Below are 22,371 nucleotides of genomic sequence, written 5' to 3' on the forward strand. Positions count from 1 at the left end.
GAGTGACATTTTTTACGCGATATTTACGTATAAATTTGTATTTTGGCCATAACTTCCAATCCCATAGTCCGACGTGGCCAATTTTCAATAGGAAACAATGGGAAGGGATTCTGCGTCAAATGCAATTTGTTGCGAAGCAAATCAGTTGAGGATAAGTGCCCGAAAAATGAGTGACAATTTTTACGCGATATTTACGTATACATTTGTATTTTGGCCATAACTTCCGATCCCATAGTTCGACCTGGCCAATTTTCAATAGAAAATAATGGGAAAGGATTCTGCGTCGAATGCAATTTGTTGCGAAACAAATCTGTTGAGGATAAGTGCCCGAAAATGAGTGACATTTTTACGCGATTTTTACGTATAAATTTGTATTTTGGCCATAACTTCCAATCCCATAGTCCGACGTGGCCAATTTTCAATAGGAAACAATGGGAAAGGATTCTGCGTCAAATGCAATTTGTTGCGAGCAAATCGGTTGAGAATAAGTGCCTAAAAATGGTGACATTTTTGCGTCGTTTTGTGCGCACACACACACACACACACACCCACCCACACACACACACACACACACACACACACACACACACACACACACACACACACACACACACACACAGACATCACCTCAATTCGTCGAACTGAGTCGATTGGTATATAACACTATGGGTCTCCGGGCCTTCTATAAAAAGTTTGTTTTTGGAGCGAGCAAATAACCTTTACCGTATACTTAGTATACGAGAAAGGCAAAAAGGTGGTTTGGCCATAACTTCCGATCCCATAGTTCGATCTGGCCAATTTCAAATAGGAAACAATGGGACAGGATTCTGCGTCGAATGCAATTTGTTGCGAGCAAATCGGTTGAGGATAAGTGCCCGAAAATGAGTGACATTTTTTACGCGATATTTACGTATAAATTTGTATTTTGGCCATAACTTCCGATCCCATAGTCCGACCTGGCCAATTTTCAATAGGAAACAATGGGAAAGGATTCTGCGTCGAATGCAATTTGTTGCGAGCAAATCTGTTGAAGATAAGTGCCCGAAAAATGAGTGACATTTTTTACGCAATTTTCACGTACAAATTTGTGTTTTGGCCATAACTTCCGATCTCATAGTTCGACCTGGCCAATTTTCAATAGAAAACAATGAGAAAAAATTCTGCGTCGAAAACAATTCGTTGCGAGCAAATCGGTTAAGGATAAGTGCCCGAAAAATGAATGACATTTTTTACGCGATTTTTACGTATAAATTTGTATTTTGGCCATAACTTCCAATCCATAGTCCGACGTGGCCAATTTTCAATAGGAAACAATGGGAAAGGATTCTGCGTCAAATGCAATTTGTTGCGAGCAAATCGGTTGAGGATAAGTGCCCGAAAAATGAGTGAAATTTTTTACGCGATATTTACGTATAAATTTGTATTTTGGCCATAACTTACGACCCCATAGTCCGAATCGGCCAATTTTCAATAGGAAACAATGGGAAAGGATTCTGCGTCGAATGCAATTTGTTGCGAGCAAATCTGTTGAGGATAAGTGCCCGAAAAATGAGTGACATTTTTTACGCGATTTTTACGTACAAATTTGTGTTTTGGCCATAACTTCCGATCTCATAGTCCGACCTGGCCAATTTTCAATAGGAAACAATGGGAAAGAATTCTGCGTCGAATGCAATTTGTTGCGAGCAAATCAGTTAAGGATAAGTGCCCGAAAAATGAATGACATTTTTACGCGATTTTACGTATAAATTTGTATTTTGGCCATAACTTCCAATCCCATAGTCCGACGTGGCCAATTTTCAATAGGAAACAATGAGAAAGGATTCTGCGTCAAATGCAATTTGTTTCGAGCAAATCAGTTGAGGATAAGTGCCCGAAAAATGAGTGACATTTTTACGCGATATTTACGTATAAATTTGTATTTTGGCCATAACTTCTGATCCCATAGTCCGACCTGGCCAATTTTCAATAGGAAACAATGGGAAAGGATTCTGCGTCGAATGCAATTTGTTGCGAGCAAATCTATTGAAGATAAGTGCCCGAAAAATGAGTGACATTTTTACGCGATTTTCACGTACAAATTTGTGTTTTGGCCATAACTTCCGATCTCATAGTTCGACCTGGCCAATTTTCAATAGAAAACAATGAGAAAAAATTCTGCGTCGAATGCAATTTATTGCGAGCAAATCAGTTAAGGATAAGTGCCCGAAAAATGAATGACATTTTTACGCGATTTTACGTATAAATTTGTATTTTGGCCATAACTTCCAATCCCATAGTCCGACGTGGCCAATTTTCAATAGGAAACAATGGGAAAGGATTCTGCGTCAAATGCAATTTATTTGCGAGCAAATCAGTTGAGGATAAGTGCCGAAAAAATGAGTGACATTTTTACGCGATATTTACGTATAAATTTGTATTTTGGCCATAACTTCCGAGCCCATTGTGCGACTTGGCCAATTTTCAATAGGAAACAATGGGAAAGGATTCTGCGTCGAATGCAATTTGTTGCGAGCAAATCTGTTGAGGATAAGTGCCCGAAAAATGAGTGACATTTTACGCGATTTTCACGTACAAATTTGTGTTTTGGCCATAACTTCCGATCTCATAGTCCGACCTGGCCAATTTTCAATAGGAAACAATAGGAAAGAATTATGCGTCGAATGCAATTTATTTGCGAAACAAATCGGTTAAGGATAAGTGCCCGAAAAATGAATGACATTTTTACGCGATACTTACGTATAAATTTGTATTTTGGCCATAACTTCCAATCCCATAGTCCGACGTGGCCAATTTTCAATAGGAAACAATGGGAAAGGATTCTGCGTCAAATGCAATTTGTTGCGAGCAAATCAGTTGAGGATAAGTGCCCGAAAAATGAGTGACATTTTTTACGCGATTTTTACGTATAAATTTGTATTTTGGCCATAACTTCCGATCCCATAGTCCGACCTGGCCAATTTTCAATAGGAAACAATGGGAAAGGATTCTGCGTCAAATGCAATTTGTTGCGAGCAAATCGGTTGAGGATAAGTGCCTAAAAAATGAGTGACATTTTTTGCGTCGTTTTGTGCGCACACACACACACACACACACACACACACACACAGACATCACCTCAATTCGTCGAACTGAGTCGATTGGTATATAACACTATGGGTCTCCGGGCCTTCTATAAAAAGTTTGTTTTTGGAGCGATCATATAGCCTTTACCGTATACTTAGTATACGAGAAAGGCAAAAGTGGAATTTTGGCCATAACTTCCGATCCCATAGTCCGATCTGACCAATTTTCAATAGGAAAGAATGGTAGAGTATCCTGCGTCGAGTGCAACATGTTGTGAGTAAATCGGTTAAGGATAAATGCCTGAAAAATGAGTGACATTTTTTTTACTCATTTTTTTAATAAAAAAAGTGGTATTTTGGCCATAACTTCCGAGCCCATAGTCCGATCTGACCAATTTTCAATAGGAAACAATGGTAGACTATCCTGCGTCGAATGCAACTTGTTGCGAGTAAATCGGTTAAGGATAAGTGCCTGAAAAATAAGTGACTTTTTTTGGGTGGGGTGCACAGACACACACACATACACACACACACACACACACACACACATACACAGACATCACCTCAATTCGTCGAGCTGAGTCGATCGGTATATAACACTATGGGTCTCCGGGCCTTCTATAAAAAGTTTGTTTTTGAAGCGATCATATAGCCTTTACCGTATACTTAGTATACGAGAAAGGCAAAAGTTGTATTTTGGCCATAACTTCCGATCCCATAGTCCGATCTTACCAATTTTCTATAGGAAATAATGGGACACGATTCTGCGTCGAATGCAACTTGTTGCGAGCAAATCGGTTGAGGATAAGTACCTGAAAAGTGAGTGACATTTTTTTTGGGTTGGTGCGCACAGACACACACACACATACACACACATACACACACATACACACACACACAGATATCACCTCAATTCGTCGAACTGAGTCGATTGGTATATAACACTATGGGTCTCCGGGCCTCCTATAAAAGATTAATTTTTGGAGCGAACATATAGCCTTTACGTATACTTTGTATACGAGAAAGGTAAAAAGGAAATAAACAGAAGAATGACGAACATAAGAGAGAAGAAAAAAAAAGAAAGAAGGTATAAAAGAAAGACAAAAAATGACATTTCGGGACGTTTCGGACATTGCTGGTTCATAAGAATTGGTAACGATAATTATCTATAACTAAGAGTACGTTATTGAAAAGCTTCGAAAAAGCCGCGTTCTTCCATGGTGAGTTTCATTAATTGAACATTTCTGCGGATGTTTTGGATCTTAGAAAAGCCCTTATCACCCGTTACGCTGGGATATGCATACTCCGAAGTAGTGCGTAACGGTGTCAATCCGGTCATATCGCCAGGCTCGGTACAATGCAAAAGCTGACAATATGACGTCCCTAATCCCAAGGTGTCAGGCGACCCGTGCCGAGGGGATGAATGGCTTGGGGGGTGAAACAATTAGCCAGGCAGTTAACGAATCCTGTAATGCTGGGTAGACACATTTTTGTGATCGCCGGAGACAAGCCAGCCTCGGGCTGAAAGTCTCCCTAATAAAGACACACAAAAAACATTTTTGTGATTTATTACGGAGTAAGATCTACCACACTGTGCTCTAGTTCTTACTATTCTTGTTAATACTTATGAGTGATGGTCGGAACAGTATGGAATAGAGATGGGCAAAACGGATCACTTAATTGATCGGTTCAGATCTGGGTCATTCACTCTAATGATCCGGATCTTTCATACAGATCGGATCTTTAGAACAAAACGTAAGGAGAATGCAAAATAGTGAAACGGTTGGCATTCTGGACCATGATTTCGATCCGTACATACCACAATTTCACCGCACTCACGCTCATAAGGATATATTATAAGTGTAAAGAGCCCACAATAAGCTTTTCGTTTTGTCATTTCCTTACAAATGGTTAGTTAATTTGCTAATCTGGTGATCCGGATCTTTTCAAAAGTGAGCTGCGAGTCATTCACTCACAACAAAGATCCGGATCATTTTAACGGTTCCGGATCAGAATGCCCATCTCTAGTATGGAACGATTATAATTTGCTTTTAGATGACCCATTTTTTGCGCCTTTTGGATGGAGTCAATGGAGTAAATTATAAAACGTAACTCAATCTTAGGCTGGTTTCGAAGCCGACGACAAGAATCCCAAAGCTCCAGAGCGCTTTGATTTATAAAGAAAGAAGCGGATACGAATTTGGTGGATCTGCTGAACCCTCTGACTGATTAGAGCTCTTTGTAAAGGTGAGATTCCGAAATGCCAAACGCAATGAAATCAGATCTCTGTACAAAAACTAATTTGCAACTCATAAGAAGAAGCAAAAATATGTTTGAACTTTTAGTACCGATGTTTAATCAAAATCAGTATTATCGAACTTATTGTTGATGCCGAAACTGATTGAGGGCTCGCCTTTGAGCCATTTCTCGAAGGGCGATAATAAAAAGCTTTGAAAACCGCACTTTTCTATGATAAGTTTCATGAATTCACTACTTTTACGGACGTTCAGAATCTCCGGAAGACCACCGGACCTAGGTCCATCAAAAGGATCAACACAATAATTTATTACCCAGCATTTGAAAACTAAAGGCTTTGGAAAAACCCGCGCTCTTTCTATGATGAGTTTCATTGATGGACCACCTTTACGAGCGTTCCTTGATTTTTAGAGGACTGCCAGCGGCCAACGTTCGAAAATGAAAAGCTTAAAAAAACCGTACTCTTCTATGATAAGTTTCATGAGTTGACCACTTTCATGGACGTATACTGCCGTGAATCGCATATTTGTCCCATATGAATAGGAAACCCAGCACAGATGGGACAAATATGCGATTCACGGCAGTATAATAAATAGACAATGGCTATATCCATTGATTTCCTATGAGAATCGCCACTATTGGTATAGTTGCACCACTATAGATGGAGGGAGTCAGTTTTATTAAGGAAAATAAATGTTTTCGATAATTTTTCAAGCGAACTCTTAGGATAAGTTGCATTTAACAGGGTATGTAAAGCACAACGCATCATCTGAAACCATCGTAAAGTGTATAATTATGATAAATCTCATAAAAATCCCACTACCTCCACTATTGGAGCTACCTCCACCAAGGGTACGGTTACCCTACCACACAAAATTTTCGTTTCCAAAAGTCAAAAAAGTTATAACATCTCTGGGCCAAAATAGACTCCAATGCATCTAGGAAGGTTTTATTTCGTATTACACCTTGTGAAATTTCCATGAGTCTACTTTTCTATCAGCGACAGCTGGTGGTCTTCGCCTCTGCTATAGATAGCCACATTCTTATCTTCTACTTCATCTCATTTCTCACTTCTCACATCTCTTTTCAAATATCACTTGTTGCGTCTAACGTTTCATTTTGCATATTTCGATTCTCACTACTGATTACTCAAATTACATTTCTCATTTTTCACTTTTCATATCTCATTTGTCATCATGGCTCTCGCGTATATCCCCTTCCTCTTCACATTTCTCGCTCTTTGATCCTATATTCTTATACACACTTCTTATTTCTCACTTCTAGTGCATAACTTTTTACTTCTCTTTTCTTACTCTTCGCTTATCACTTATCTATCATCATGCTTCACTTCTCGCTTCTAACTTTCAATCCTCATATTTCACATCTTATCTCTCACACCTCACCTCTCGCAGATCTTCTTTCACTGCTTTCTCTTTCACTTCAGTACAAGATTTCGAATGGTGCTGTACTAGCTCATCGAGTATGTTCTGTCAAACGATATGTAAACAGAGAGAATAACAGATAGCTATAGCTATATTTCCGTTTTTTTTATGCCGCCCGCTCGAGAGGCAACCATTAGCGCATGGCTGATGTGAGTAAACAGAGAGAATAAGAGATAATTTTATCTGCATGTAGCATGTTGCGTTGCCTGTTGGAAACGAATTTGCGCTTTTAAATTTTACACAATTATTTTTACGTGATTTTTTTTTCCCAGATTATTGTTATTATTTTTACAGAATTTTTTTTCTATGTATAGAAAGTTCATCACTTATTTTCGCAGAGATTTTTCACGCGATTTTCGTTGAAGTCGTTTTTACGCATATTTTGGAATAATTAGAGATAGCATATTGCCTGGATTTAGAGTTGCCAGGTAGGTTCCCAGAAGGTACATACTAATGACATTCTTTCCGTCAAGATACAATAATAAAACATTTATTCTCTTCATGTATAGAAATAATAAAAAAAATTAAAACACTTTCTGCAAGAAATAACTCTGGAACAACATTCGAAAGCTATGAAGGTGACGAGCGTTTTTTATTCGACTTGAGTCGTCTTTCATGATGCTATCGAGTATCCATAATGCCAGAATATTTTGATATTCTTGTACCGTCAACTGGGTGGGAGATGATCAATGAGGTGAAGATGATCATTAGATGTGTCAATCAAAAGTGCCAAATTTTTTTTATGAAACGGTAGTCAACAATATTCTCCGTTCAAGTAATGTTACCGCTAGGTAGAAATCCGAGTTTTTCGATTATAATCATGAAAATGTATTTTGTGGAAGAAAGAGAGATAGTCATAAATAACGCTAATTTCGTTTCAAATATTGACTTCTGTAGACTTCTTCACGTAGTAAATTCAACATTCATACCAATAACCTAGTGTATTTTGACTACTAGGTCATAATGATTTTAGTAGAGCTGTCTTGATCAACTTCACCCCAAACCAGATTACTCAAAAAAAGTGTGATAATTTAATTTATTTTAATAAATGCGAACGCATTTCAGTAAACTATTTTTTTGATTATTGCAACGTATAACAGTACATGTTTTGAAAATATTTGTTTCGATTTAAAATGTAAACACACATTGTTATTGCATGTTTTGTCTTAAAAATGATCATCTTCCCCCCAGTTGACGGTACCTTCTCGATCATACTCGAATGATAAATCTTTTTCGAGATCTAATCGAAAGCCGTAATGCCAAACATGTTCGACTCTATAGAATTTCGATTGAATCGAGATGCACAATGCAACCCCGGTTGGCTACAACGTCGGTACATCTTCCCCTGACTTGATAATTGTCGTAGATCTCCATGATCGTAGGTTTTGGGCGATGTTTACCCAGGTCTGATTTTACCGCGTGCAGTCAGCGTGTTCATGGGAACAAGTGTGAAACTGGAAACTGATCTGGCATAAGGCCGAAATATTTAACTTTCCCCTCCTTTTCTACTGCGTTTTTCAAACTTTAGGATTAGATTCAACACGGAAAATATTTTACTCCGCCAAATCAAGTAATTGAATCCCCATTTATAGTGACAATATATCTGCCAGAAGATTCCCCTTAAGAAGCTCTCGGCCTATGCGCTGGATTTTGGAATCATTTGGGAAAATTTTCCATTTTTGCGAGTAAGTGAAAAAATATCCAACTTTTCTGCAATCTGCTTTGCGAGAGCTTTACCCTTCGGAATAAAGGTTTTTTGACGTAAACTACGTCTAAGGGGAAGCCCCGGATACAGGGTGCAAAATGAAAATTTCCAAATTGGGGACCGTCATGAAATCATGTAAGATTTCAAACGGTAATAGCGACTTTATCTTTCGATGGATTTTCGAGATTTGTTTATCAATAGATTCGGAAACTTCCCACCAATTTGTTGATTGTATTAAAACTATTCATTATCAACGGCAAACTATTGAAAATGTTATTTCTACCCAAATCAGGTGAAAAATTCAGAAATAATCAATCCCGTTCATAAATCCCCAATACGGACATCAGATTGCAGTAAGCTACGGGCCTTTTAATCCATTGCTTCGTTTTCACTGTGTATAAAAAGCCCCGTGTTTCACGTGCGCGTGTCTCATTCCAGATCGAGACAGCAGCACGTACGGACGTGTTTTTTGCTCGCGCATTTTTGACTTAAACTACGCCTAAGGGGAAGACTCAGATACAGGGCGTAAAACCGGAAATTTTCAAATTCGAGACCGTCACGAAATTAGGATAGATTTCAAACGCTAATAGCGTCTTTATCTTTAGATGGATTTTCGACATTTCATTATCAATCGAATCGGAAACTCTCCAGCAATTTTCCAATTATATTGATACTATTGATTATCAACGTTAATTTATTGAAAATGTTACTTCTTTCCAAATCGGGTGAAAAATTCAGAAATAACCAACCCCGTTCATAAATCCCCAACACGGACATCAGATTGCAGTAAGGTACGGGCTTTTTGATCCACTGCTTCGTTTTCCCTGTATATAAAAAGCCCCGTGTTTCGCGTGCGCGCGTCATTTGCATTCTGGATGTCATGGAGAGCGGACCAGGGCCCAGTGACAAAGGCTGTCTCAGCGGTGGTGGTGCGGATGAAATCTTTTCGCTCGGTGGTGGTGGCGGTCGTGGCAGCAGCATGTGCTGCAGCACATCATTTGCATTCGTGTTCCATTTTCGGCGGATCTGGAAATCGACGGCGTCTATTGCGCCGAATCATCGAATGGCGGTCACGTGGCCCAGTGGATGCTGTTAATAAAGCACATAAGTGGAAATTTATCGGTTCTTTTCAGGACCATCATTATATTTGGGAGGAAGGTTAAGTTGAAATAATTTTTCTAAAGTGCAACCGCTAGAAACTGGAAAATTCTTCGGTGAAATTTTCTAGCGTAATTCGGAGTTATATGATTTTAGTGATTAAGAAAGTTGATATTAGACGAACTTTCTTCATAGAACAAAGCATAATTGTTTGGCATCGGTAGCGGAATCATAGCATTAGTGCCGGTCCGAGCATAGGCTGTCAGCAGAAGATTGCTATAGCAATTTATTCACTAATGTGGCGTTTGCAACGATTTGGATGTTGTCGGCACAATATGAAATTTTCCCGCGAGACTCTAACTCTAGCACCATTTTTCAAAAAGAAATCGGTTCCGAGATGAACTTTATTCAAAGCGCAACGCTAACGTCGGTAGTTGAATCCCAAGCAAGTGTCGGAAGGAGACGATGCAAAAAATTGATTCGCATTATGACTGAAGAAAATTGTATGGCGTCAGTATTGATTTGTTCTAGTGGAAGTTGATCCGAAATTAATTCTCTTCACAATCGCTGGGCAACGGCAGACAGTTCAGTCGTAAAGAATCAGCGGAATCATAAGCACCCTTCGGAGGAAGACGCTGCAATGAACTTTTGATTGGCATGGATGGAAGGCATTTTAGCGGTAAATTATCGCCTCGGCTGTTGTCGGCGAAAAGTGTGACGCAAGATTCTTATTGAAAAGGGTTGACGTTGCAACAATTCACCGACGACCGCCGCCGATGCCGATGTTGGGATCGTTCTCCGTAATCAATAAATGGGCTTACCATTAGTCCCGCCTCTTTGTTATCGGTATGAGTGCAAATATTATTTGCAACCATAATACTCTTCAAAGGAGCGTGACTACAGGTTTTACTTTATTGCTTACATGAAAGCTGTTTTCCCACGCGCGTGAGCCATTTCGTTCGATATACAGTATTGACCCAATTTTGTCACTCTCCGATTTTGTCTACCCCCGATTTTATCTCGTTTTCGACCCGATTTTATCACGTTTTTAGCCCGATTTTGTCACCCCAAAAAAAAATTGAAAATTTTAGTCATTCTTTTTATTTTCGTAACAACGTTGATTCCCAAGAAATATCTTTCACTGCCTGAAGTTTATTATAAATTACTTCTAAGAAGGATTATGGGAAGGATTCTGTAAGTATTTTCGACAAGAAATAACGGGTACCGTTCACGCATTTTGCCTTTCCAAGGCATAAAATGATTCATATTTGTGAAATGAATTTCAAAATTCAAAATTTTGTCACATATCCTGTTTTATCACCCCAAAATTCACCAGGGGGGTGATAAAATCGGGATATTACTGTATGGCGGAGAGGGTAGAGCGGTCCCAGCATCAGCATAGGTGCGCTTCATTTGGTCGAAATTTCGTGAGAAGCGGCCCCAACGGTTATCTATCAGCATCGGTGGTGGTCGTCGACGCTCTTGCTGAAAATTCGTTCCCATCGATGGCGTGGGTAGCGCTTTCAACGGAAAGGTTGCGGCTAAAAATTCAACATGATGGAAAACATCTTGGGTAATCGGCGTCAGCAGCACTCGAGTGCCATTTTCTCACAAGACTCGTACTAACGGTTGGCTTCTGTTGAGCTAGTGATTTGAAACCCGCATGATCGATCATCGATCGGATCAAACGGTCCTTTAAAGAGCAATAAATTTTACATGAGAAAAAGTGGGTTAGACTACGAGTAAATTCGTTTGAAAAATAGAAAATCATTGTCAGCAAAAAGTAAAATTTTTCGCAAGCTTCGAGCAATCGTTTGGTTGCTGTTATTTGTAATTATGTACAAAGTGCGAAACACATCCGAAAATTCAATCATAAAGATCGCATCTAAAGGATCTCAATCGTAAAAATTGCATCTCAAAAGCACAAAATATAATCGTATGGCGATGGCAGAAGTTTGATGTCGGAAGTGGAATCACAAGCGTGCGTCGGAGGGAGTAGCTGGAGTAAATATATTCATATGAATAGTAAATTGGTAATGTGATCGCATTTTGACGTGAACTACGTCTAGGGGGGGGGGGGGTCTCTGATACAGGGCGTAAGATGAAAATCTCAAAATTGGGGACCGTCACGTAATTATGTAAGGTTTTGAACGTTAATCTTTATTTTTTGATGGATTTTTGAGATTTATATATCAAGCGCCTCGGAAACTCTCCACCAATTCACTATAGGATTTCGGGCGGTCATTAATCGAAAATGTCATGTCTTCCGAATTATTTTAAAATATTTTCTCTCCATTGTCAATACTCTAATTAAGAGAAATTTGAATTTGAAGTCTCTAGGTGCACTAGTTCCAAAGATATAAGGTGACAAAGTCAGAAATGGGTAAAAAGTTAGCAAATTTTCTGAAAAATATTTTATTTTCAACTATTTATTGAAATATTTTTAAATGTTTTTTCTTCAATGTTAATACATCATTACAAAGGTTATTGTATAAGCTTTTAAATGGTGTGCAAAACTAATGGTTACACTGTGAAAAAATTGAAAAATGCGGAAGCAATATTTTTTCCAAAAACGACGCTATTTTCAACTTTGATAGTGAAGAACTTTTTTTTCCTCAGGAATCCCAGGTTCTTTTATGATACACATCAAGGACAAAGCTTCGACTAAAATGTCCTGAAAGAATTTCTTGCCAGTATTTGCAATTAACAGAGTTAAGTCACTCTGATTTTTTTCATTTGTTTTTTACCGTGTTTTGCCTCTCTCGTACTCCAAGGTTAATGCTCATTCCAAAAACGAATGTTTGATAGAAGGCCCGGAGACCCCTAGTGGTATATATCAACTAACTCAGCGCGAAGAATTGAGGTGATGTCTGTATGTGTGTGCATGCGCGTCTGTATGTATGTGCGCAAAAGAACGCAATCGCCATTTAGACACTTATTTGTGTCCGATTTTCTCGCAACAAGTTTCATTCGACGGGAAATCTAGTCCCATCGTTTCCTATTGAAAATGGGTCAGACTGAACTATGCGCTCAAAGGGTATGGTCAAAATACATTTATTGGTAATAACTTCGACTTTATTTATAACCATTTGAGCTCATTTAATTAACTTTTCAAAGGAGTAATGAATAAAACCCCAATGCAATGCAGCACAACGGTAACGGAAGGATTTAACAGTTCGCTCATATATTTCCTGTCAAATTTTACTGTTTCTGTCGCCATTCCGCTGAAATGCGTTTGGGGCTTGAGTGGTTTGAGTCATTCTCTAAACCTAATTTTCTGAGCTATTCATTAGCTACTGATGGAGAACTAAATATGAGATTTCATAATATGTAAATATTTATAAATCTCCTGGAATCAATAATTCCCGACATGTTTATTGCAAAAGTAAAGACGAACAATATCTTAGTTAGAACGGAGCGTATGAAATTCCTGCTAGTGTTCATGAATGTCTGGCTAATGGTAGGGAAATATTTATTCACTCATCTACACTTTGAGGTTCACTGGCTGAACAACCAGCGGAAAGTCAATATAAACAGTTGAAGAAATTTAGAACTCATAATGCAAGAAAATGATCAAGAGAGGCAAATGTTGACATTTTCCTTCGTGCCTTACATGAATCAGATCCATTTTAAGCTCGATTTGGATAACGAGGAGACGTTGGAAAAAAATTTTCACTTAGTTATTCTTATGCCATGCGTAATTTTGTAATATTTGAAGATTTTCAAAGTTCTTTATCTTCTAATACTTTAGATGAATTTATCTCATCTTCCATCGTTGATGCAATCGAAGAAAATATCATTGAAGACTTAAACCTTGACACAGAAAAAAGAATGATGCTGTATATAACTTGTAGAAAGCATGAAAACAAATCGAAAGTAATTCAAATAGTGTTGTTATTTAAATTAAAAGACTTTTGCTTTTCGGAAGAATGGAGCATTCTTACATTCCACAATGAATGTCCACATTTTTGAGAATATATTAATCTCATTTTTGAATAACTTGTACACGTAAAATGTCATGGGATTGCGATTTCTAATTTGCTAATACCCTTTTTCAAAAGTTATTTTCAATTCTGATTATTTGATTAACATTTAATGCTTTATGATCCTTCAGATCCTAGTACTTTGTCAAACAAATTGTTCTAAATACAAATTGTGAGGCATGAGAGTGAGAACAAAAAATATCACGGAATGTCATGAAATTAATGTCATTTAACATGATCGCCGCCATAATGTCCATAAATTGCTGAACTTAGTTTTTGTACAGCCCCTTCCTTCTCCTTAAGAAAACGCACGAAATTTCAACTTCCCAAATAGGTTTGCTTTGTCACGTTAATCGAACCTATGAAAAAATAATTACGTAATTCATAGACGATCCCCAAAGGGGTTGGAAATTGTATATTCATGCTATTTCGACCATACACAGCTAAAACTAAGTGGAAAATCACTTTAAAAGTCCAATTTTATTTTGACTGCTCGCTTGTATGGGGATCCCCATAGTGCAATTTGCAAATTATATTGAAACTTTTGATAATCAACGTTAATTTGTAATAATCAACGTGGTAATTTTAATTATTTCTAAACCCAGTGATAATTCAGACCCAATCAATAATCCTGCATCCCCAACACGGACATCAGTTTGTTATAAGTTACGGTATTTTTCGCCCATCGCTCCATTTCTCTATGCATAAAATACTTGTGTCTCATACGTGCGCGTCATTTTCGTTCGAGCATTCTCAGAGAGCGGACACGATGCTTCATGTGTAGCCTTGAGCCACCATTGGAGGCGATTGTCGGGTGGAGAGTGGATCATGACGTTGGGTAGCGATCGCAGCGACAAAGGCATCCCACAGGGATAGGCGGCAGTCACCGATGGTGGAATGACAGTCGAGACAGCAGCCTTGGAGTGAAAATTTCATCCGGTTGCGGTCCAAGCGACAACGGCTGCCGCGTTGATGTTTGTCGCGTCGTCAATGGTGAGCTGCGGTAATTGCTGATAGTGATAGGAGTCATTTAAAGTAAATCGATTCTTTGATGACCATCATTATCTTGGAAAATGTGTTTAAGCTGAGAAGATTTTTCCAAAGTGCAACCACTAGTGATCAGCACACTCTTGGCGCATTATCGAAGGTTATTCGGTTCTTTTAGAACCACAATTTTATACAAAAGAATACTTATCCGAAACTAATTTTATTCAAAGAGCAAATGGTGATGGCGACAGTTCAATCAAAACGATGCCGTCATTAGCGAAATCTCGAGCTCGCTTTGTTCACCGAGATGCACCTTCAGCGATTTGACGGCAATTATCCTTGATTACTGACATTTTAATGGTTAAATACAGTAAAGATTGCAATTGAACCTTACAAATTATTATTTGCAATAGAAATACCCAAATTTAATTAAGCTCATTGAAAGATTTTTCGAAAAAAAAACAACAATGAAATTGAATTTTTAAAGTATAAACCCTAACAAATTGAATAAACAAAACTAAACTTCTCATAGTATACATATTTCGAGAATTTAACAAATTTGGCTGAATAACATAAATATAGCAGTTACTTTCAAAAAGTAAATTTTAAATTGTCGTATCCAACAAATTTCATGTGAATATTGCTCGAAACCAGTGTTGTCTCATAAGTAATCAAAAGAGCAATTTTGTAATATTCATTAATGATGGGACTTGCTAGATTCATCATTTCACCAAACTGTTTTACGTAGTTTACGTCGGGCGGTCGTGTCTTGTACACAACCCTTACGATTTTTTTCATTTCTCATACATTATTTCTTACTACTCAATTCCCAATTTCAACAGTTCACTTTCAATCTCCACATTTCATTCATTATTTCTCAGTACTCGCGTCTCGGTTCTCATTTCTCATATATTATTTCTCGCTTTCCACTTCTCGGGAATCGCTTCTCACTTCACTTCCATCTTCTCACATAGCATACCTTATTTCTCACTTCCCACTCTCAACAGCTTACTTGTTGTTTCCGTCTTCTCGATTCCTCTCACACCAAATGTCTTTTTTTTTATATCTCACTTCACTATTCACTTTTGACTTCTCCCTTCTCAATTCTCATATTTCATCTCTTGTTTCTCACTTTTTACTTCTACTTTTAACATCTTATTTCTCTCATTTTATGTACATTTTATGACTTCCCACTTTTTAATTCTCACATTTCACTACTTGTTTCACACTTCTCACCTCTCATATCTAATGTTTTACTTTTCACTTTTTACTTTTCAATTCTCACTTCTTTTCTAGTTTCTCAGTTATCTGTTTTCTCATACTAATTCCACTTCTTACTACTCCTTTCTTCATGAGTTGAAATTCTCGAATAAGCAATCATTTATGTGCGGTGGATCCATATCAAAAATATTTAAATTGATAAATTGTAAAAAATGGAAGTGACAAATATCTCTGTATATAAAAAAATAATTTGCCTAGCCTTTGAGGCAATATAACTTATCAACTAACGAATCGATTCGTTTTGAGATCAATTATTTTTAACATACAAAGAGTCTGCAATATGACGGGGAAAATATGATGGCATGATAGCTCACGAACGGGTGCATCAATTTTCTAAATGTCCTCACTGATCAATTCGTCTTGGGATCAGCTTTGTATATAGGGTATCTGCCCCTATACCCACCTCATTAAGCTAGCGTGAATGCTATAAACATCAATAACTCAAAGAAAATGCATTCGATCCTGAAATGAATATAAAAATCTTGCTTTCTCATATTTATAAATTATCCTAATCGCATTAAATATCGCATTTCATTCCAATAATTAATCTTATTAATTGATTAAGATTCCACCGAATTGTACCGATATCCATCTAATTGCTGAATTTTCATTTTATTGCATGCCCCGATATCCAGCACATTTTTTACTCACTCAAAATTCCATCTCATACCACCGCAATTATGCCCGCTCAGCATAGATTTCTTTATGGCTACAACAGAGATATGCTCGTTGCATTGCAGATGACAAGTGAGACGTCTCACTTCTGTGAAAAGTGAGAAGTGAGACGTCTCTCTACTTACTTCTCATTTTCACGGTGAGTAGTGAGAAATTAGGAGTGAGAAGTGACACGCCTCCATTCTCACTCCTCATTTCTCGCTTCTCACTGTAAAAAGTGAGAAGCGCGAAGTGAGTTGCGAGACGTCTCACTACTTACTTCGCACTACTTACTTTTCACAGTGAGAAGTGAGAAACGAGGAGTGAGAAGTGAGACGTGTTCTGACGTGACTTTTCACTTCTCATTTCTCACTTTCCATTTGATCTATTCTGCCAAATGTTCTATTGGACCAAATGTCGTATTCGGCCAAATGTCCTATTCGGCCAAATGACCCTTTCGGCCTTATGCCCCTTTCAGCCAAATCACCCTTTCAACCAAATAACCCTTTCGGCCTAATGATTTGTTCGGCCTAGTGGCATTCGGCCAAACGACTCTTCCCCTTCTGAAAGTTACAAAACAACAAGGCCAATAAATGTCAATGTTGTGAAGTGGCCTTGTTGTTTTCTAAATTTTTTGAAGTAAAGAAAAGATAAACCTTGTCCGTGAAGTTCCCTATTGATAGTTTGTAAGCAACAAATACAAACCCGATCAATAACAGTTATTTGTAACGTTTGTAGCAATTATTGGTGCATGGTAGGGGAGAGTTTTTTGCGTTACGTAATATGTGCACAAAGTCTTTCGGGTCCGGAGTGTTCGTAGTGTAGCTGACTATTATCGACCGATGAGCAATGTACAGCTTTATAAGTTATGCTCTTGCAAATCATGAACTGACAAATTGTACGATTTTCTTGATTAGTGATTATGAGAACGGATTGGATGAAGCGTCCAATCTCACATCTAATGTCCCATTCTGGATGTCTATTTTACTCATCACTACCCATTTTTGCGTTTCGCTTCTCACTTTCCACTGCTTAATTTTTAAAATAATAAAACTATTATTGGTTCACACTTTTTTCAAACTATGGCTCCGACAGTCAAGCATATGTGATGGGCGCGTGTTAGTTTGCATATTAGAATTTTTGCAAGAAAGACAGCCATAACAGGTTTATGCACCATGCGTCTCCATCAGTTTATTTGTTTTGGATATTTTATACACGCAATTTTCATCGGATTTCAATGAAATTTTCAAAAAAGAAGCATCACTATGTGTCGGCACTTGCGTTGATTTTACCGTGGTTCATCTTCTTCTTCTTCTTCAACGGCTCTACATTCCAACTGAAACTTTTTTTCTGGCCTGATTTGCAACTTAGGATTTTATTAATATTGCCCCAGTTATTAATTGAAAACTTTGTCATGCCCACCATTGCATGAGTATGTATCTTGTATGGCAAGTACAACGGATAGACTATGCTCACGGTGTCGAGAATATTTCCAACCCGAAAACATCCTAGGCCGGACCGAGAATCGAACTCGCCATCTCCGGATTGGAAATTCTATGCCTTTGCGCTCAATACCACGGGGGACCCCAGTTAAAATCAAACTTCACTTTTTCGAAAGACAAATCTAACAGATGCATTTTGATAATTTTTAGACGCGTTAAGCCAGTTGGGAAGTATTTCTGGAAACCTGGTTATCTATAACTACGTACCTATAAAGTTTTATTATATCTTTCATGTGAATCATTCCCTCGTTGCCCTCCTGTATATTTTCCTCTACCATTTTGATAATTATGTCAACATATAAAAACATCCGAAGCAACAAAGCTTACCTGCGTCGGGAGGACAATCAGCGCCACGCAAATCATGATCACCATGTAGAGCTGCGAGGGCCAAATGTCCGGCACGAAGTCGCCGTAGCCGACGGTCGAAAACGTCACCACCACGTAGTAGGTGCTCTGGAACAGATTCAGATGCCGATGACCGGCCCGCTGGAAGTGCTGGATTCCACACACGCTGTGGAAAAAAAAGAAACAAAAAAAACATCCGTTACATGTATATGTCCTGTTGGCACGCGATGACAGGGCGGGACACCAGCGAACACTGTGATCTCCATAATTAGTTCAGTCGAATCAGAATGACCACCAGATAAAAGGATTTATGCGAGCTGATGCCGCCCATGCAACAACAGCACAGTGTTTGGAAGTAGGTTGTGAGCGCTCCAAGTGGGAGATTGGCTTCGTAGACAGCAACAAAAGAGACCCGAGGATTGATGTCAGCCAACTGGAGAGGAAGTTGATCTACATACACATTACAATTCACCACCGCTGGATCGGAACCAGGTCCGCCTTTTTTCCGAATCAATGCAACAGGTTAATTTGCATAAGCATCGAGTTACTGGTGTGGGAAGAGGGATTTTAATAAATTTTCCTGTTTGAAAAGTAGGCAAAAAAAAAGGCAGCTTCCGTGTTGCACGAGACGACTGGATTCATGTTTCAGTAACCCGTAGTCAGTTTTATCGATTTTCACGTGTTTTACATTCAAGCCTGGACTGAGGCTGCTAGTCGAGAGACACGAGTCGCTTATTGTAATTTCTTTTCGAAGCCTTGTGGAGACAACTGCTGCACAGTGGGATGCGTTCCGAACTGGTTTGAGTTGTTCAATTAAAATGCAAAAATTGCCAAAACCATCACAGAGAATGAAAATATTATTGAAAGTAAGTAATTAGAGAATAAAACGTAGTCACATGAAGAAAATAACGAAGGGTTCGAGCGGTGTACGAAATACCCGGAGTATAGTTCAATGGTAATATTTTCTTGTCGTATTTTTGACCATCCCATTTTGACAAATACTCACCTGTGTGACGCTACTTGTAGTGGGTTGAGTACGCCGGGTCGCGCCGACTTTGAACACAATCCGGGCGAGCGTAACCTACCTAACCTACCATCGACTAAGGCAAGCGGAAACGAGGCTTGAAGCAGCGAGGCGGAGCCGGAGCTAAGTTGACATCCGGAGATCGCTTTTCCGTTCTTTGTTTTGCGGTTGTTAGCATACACTAACTGTTTTGACATGTTTTTTTTTGCTCGAGTTCCAGGTCGGCGGCGGTTAAATGAGATTTTACTTCGGTTTTTCTTTCCGGGTTGTTCCGCACGGTTGCTTCTTTGTAAGCGGCGAACTGAGACGGGAAACCGTGTTGATTTTCGAATGGAATCGAGAACAAAGACTCGGTCGGTACTACCATGCGGGTGTTCTGAGAGACAAAAACTTCTAGCAACGACACCACTTTCGGGGGGAGGACAATTGCCGATGGAGGGGTAAAAGTTTTGTGGAGCACCGAAGCTATTTTTTTCTCTCCCTGGCGTTGAAGTGTATTGTGTTTGGTAACTTACCTGGTGAACACTAGGCACAGCAAGGTCGCCGACAGGATTGTCAGCTGCTGGGACAGGGCTGATTGTGATTTTTGCATCGCTCGATGGAGGTCGTTCTGTAATTGGATAAACACATTTGAATTAAATACTGATATTTGGAGTAATGTACAGAAAATTTTGATTGGAATGTAAATAACCAGACTAGCAAGTTGCTTTTGGTTTCCACCGTTGAACTTAATTCAAGATCTATAGTTCAGGTAAATAGAAAACACATATTCTTTTGGCCATGTGCCGGGAGATGTTATGGGGCATCGGGTTTTAAACACTATTTGCATGACCCCCTGTTTGTTGAAAATCTAAATTATCAATATGATGATTTTCAGCGGTTTTGTTTGGGACATCCGTTCTGTTTTCCGCAACCAATCACAAATATTATACAAAAACATAGGTGTACAGGTCATCGTTTTTAAAATGGCCATCGTTGTGGGAATACTGAGGGGAATACTTGGGTAACCCCCGCAAACAATTTTCACTCCGCAATGTGCCGAAAAAAAATCTGCATCTGAGTCAAAATAACCAAATAATAAACAAAGATAACTTTTAATATCTGTTTCGATTGATATTTATTGTTAAGAAAATTATTTTGAGCTTTTTAGTGGATTGTCTTCACTTGTCATAAGACGAGTTTGTACCATCCATTAATTCCACCACTTGACTGTACCTTGACAGATACGTATTTCGACCTCAACAGTAAGGTCGTCTTCAGTGTCTCGTACTTGATTCGTCGCTTCTGGATTCCTCAGGATCCTTGGAAGAGTAGTTCTTGTAAAAATAGTCCCTCAAAATATCTACAGGAGAAAATCTCGGAGATGTAACTTGCCAACATTGTTGACAAATTTCCTAAATGCAGATAACTGAATAACCCAGAATCATGGAGATTAAATTCCCCAGAAAATCTAAAGAGTTACTATATTTCAAACTCGATTTGTGCTCAACTCGGGCTCATAGGTGATCCCTACATTGGCGCAACATATGATAAAACATTGAAAAAAAAACTCACTTTTTAGCTCGTCCTCCAGGAGCTGCTGCGCCAATGTAGTGATCAGCCATTTCCTTTCTTTGCAGTACACAAAACTCCACACCGTAACTTTCAAACGTTTTATTACTCCAAGCTCAACCAACAAACTGATTTCAAAAATGATTCTCTCTATGAAGCGCCTGCTGCGATCCGCTTTTAGGAATTTCCTTTGAGCGACGCACGTACTTGATTGCGCATTTTGAATTCATCTTACCTGCCGTCTGTCTATTTCTACTCTACCTCTCTATTATTATTATTATTATTATTATAGAGTTTTGGCACTTCCTCAGCAAGCGTGCTGGGAATTTTCACCTACCCCGGGCAATCTGAATGCCAAAGGGGATTAGGCTCTGTGGATCTCATTCGCCGGTTGACTTACAATCCTATAATAAACGTTTGCACCGGATGTATTAGTTATGGTGGTTCAGATAACAACCGGAATTATACGCACGTCCTCCAGGTGCCACATCTGCTTCAACTCCTCCGCCCAGTCGTTATCTTGTTGTGTTGTTTGTTGTTTGTTGTTGAATGTTGTTTGGACAATATGGTCTAGCGGTACAGCAATGTCGATGAGGGCTACCTGCTTCATCCTTTGTCGTAGACCACAATATCGGGCCGATAGGCACGAATGAGGACATCCGTTATGATCTCGCGATCCCAGTACAGCTTCACGAAACTATTTTCCAGAACCGGACAGGCACATATTGGTAGTAGGCAACAAACTGGTTAATCTGTTGTGCTTTAAAGCAAGCTGTTGGTGCACAATCTTGGCTACTTCGTTATGACGACCGAGATAGGCTGAATCAGCTATAGGCTGAACACCCGGACACGCAATTACCCGGTCCTGGATGGCTACCATGAATGAGAAGAGTTCACCCCGCACCAGCCACGTATTCGACGCCGCTTTGTTGATATATTCCAGCTCCAGTTGATGGGGTGCGTCCCATGCAACTCCTTCTGCTTCCACGATGCGATCATCTCGTCGACAGATTTGATGTCGTAATTCAGCTGATAGTCCTCCTGCGCCAGATGCAGGCACTGAATCCGTGGTCAGCTTCACACATAGCGTGATAGATTTCGTGGCGGTTCTGGCTTTCCACGAAGTATCTTCGCAACTGCTGGATCTGGGAAACACATAGTGTTTGTATATCGGTGACGCCTCTTCCTTCTACTGTACGTGGCAGAAGTGACCTCTCAATGGACGATTTTAGATGGCGCATGCGATGCTTAGTGAACGCCACTGCACTGTTCGTTCTAACGCCTCCAAGTCAGTCTTGGTCCACTTCAACACCCCTGAAACTGTATGTCAACAAGGGCACAGCAAACGTGTTTATCGCCTTCACCTTGTTGCCGGCCGACAAGAGGCTCTTCAAAATACCGTTGACACGATGCAAGAACTTTTCCTGCAGCTCTTTCTTGATCGTCGTATGGCGAATTCCTTTCAGTTGCAGGAAACC

The 22,371-nt window shown here is 39.1% G+C and overlaps 1 protein-coding gene across 1 annotated transcript in view; it reads right to left on the reverse strand.

Annotated features, from left to right (window-relative positions):
• The window catches only part of LOC134218133 (potassium channel subfamily T member 2), a 651,711-nt gene that overhangs the window by 166,788 nt on the left and 462,552 nt on the right, over window positions 1-22,371 (reverse strand). The window contains exons 7-8 of the mRNA XM_062697009.1: window positions 19,858-19,952; window positions 18,301-18,484 (exon numbers count right to left, since the gene is read on the reverse strand). Of these exons, the coding sequence (XP_062552993.1) occupies window positions 18,301-18,484; window positions 19,858-19,952 (279 nt within the window). The remainder of the gene's footprint in view (window positions 1-18,300; window positions 18,485-19,857; window positions 19,953-22,371) is intronic.

The sequence above is a fragment of the Armigeres subalbatus genome, chromosome 2 (assembly GCF_024139115.2).
Source record: "Armigeres subalbatus isolate Guangzhou_Male chromosome 2, GZ_Asu_2, whole genome shotgun sequence".
Lineage (NCBI taxonomy): Eukaryota > Metazoa > Arthropoda > Insecta > Diptera > Culicidae > Armigeres > Armigeres subalbatus.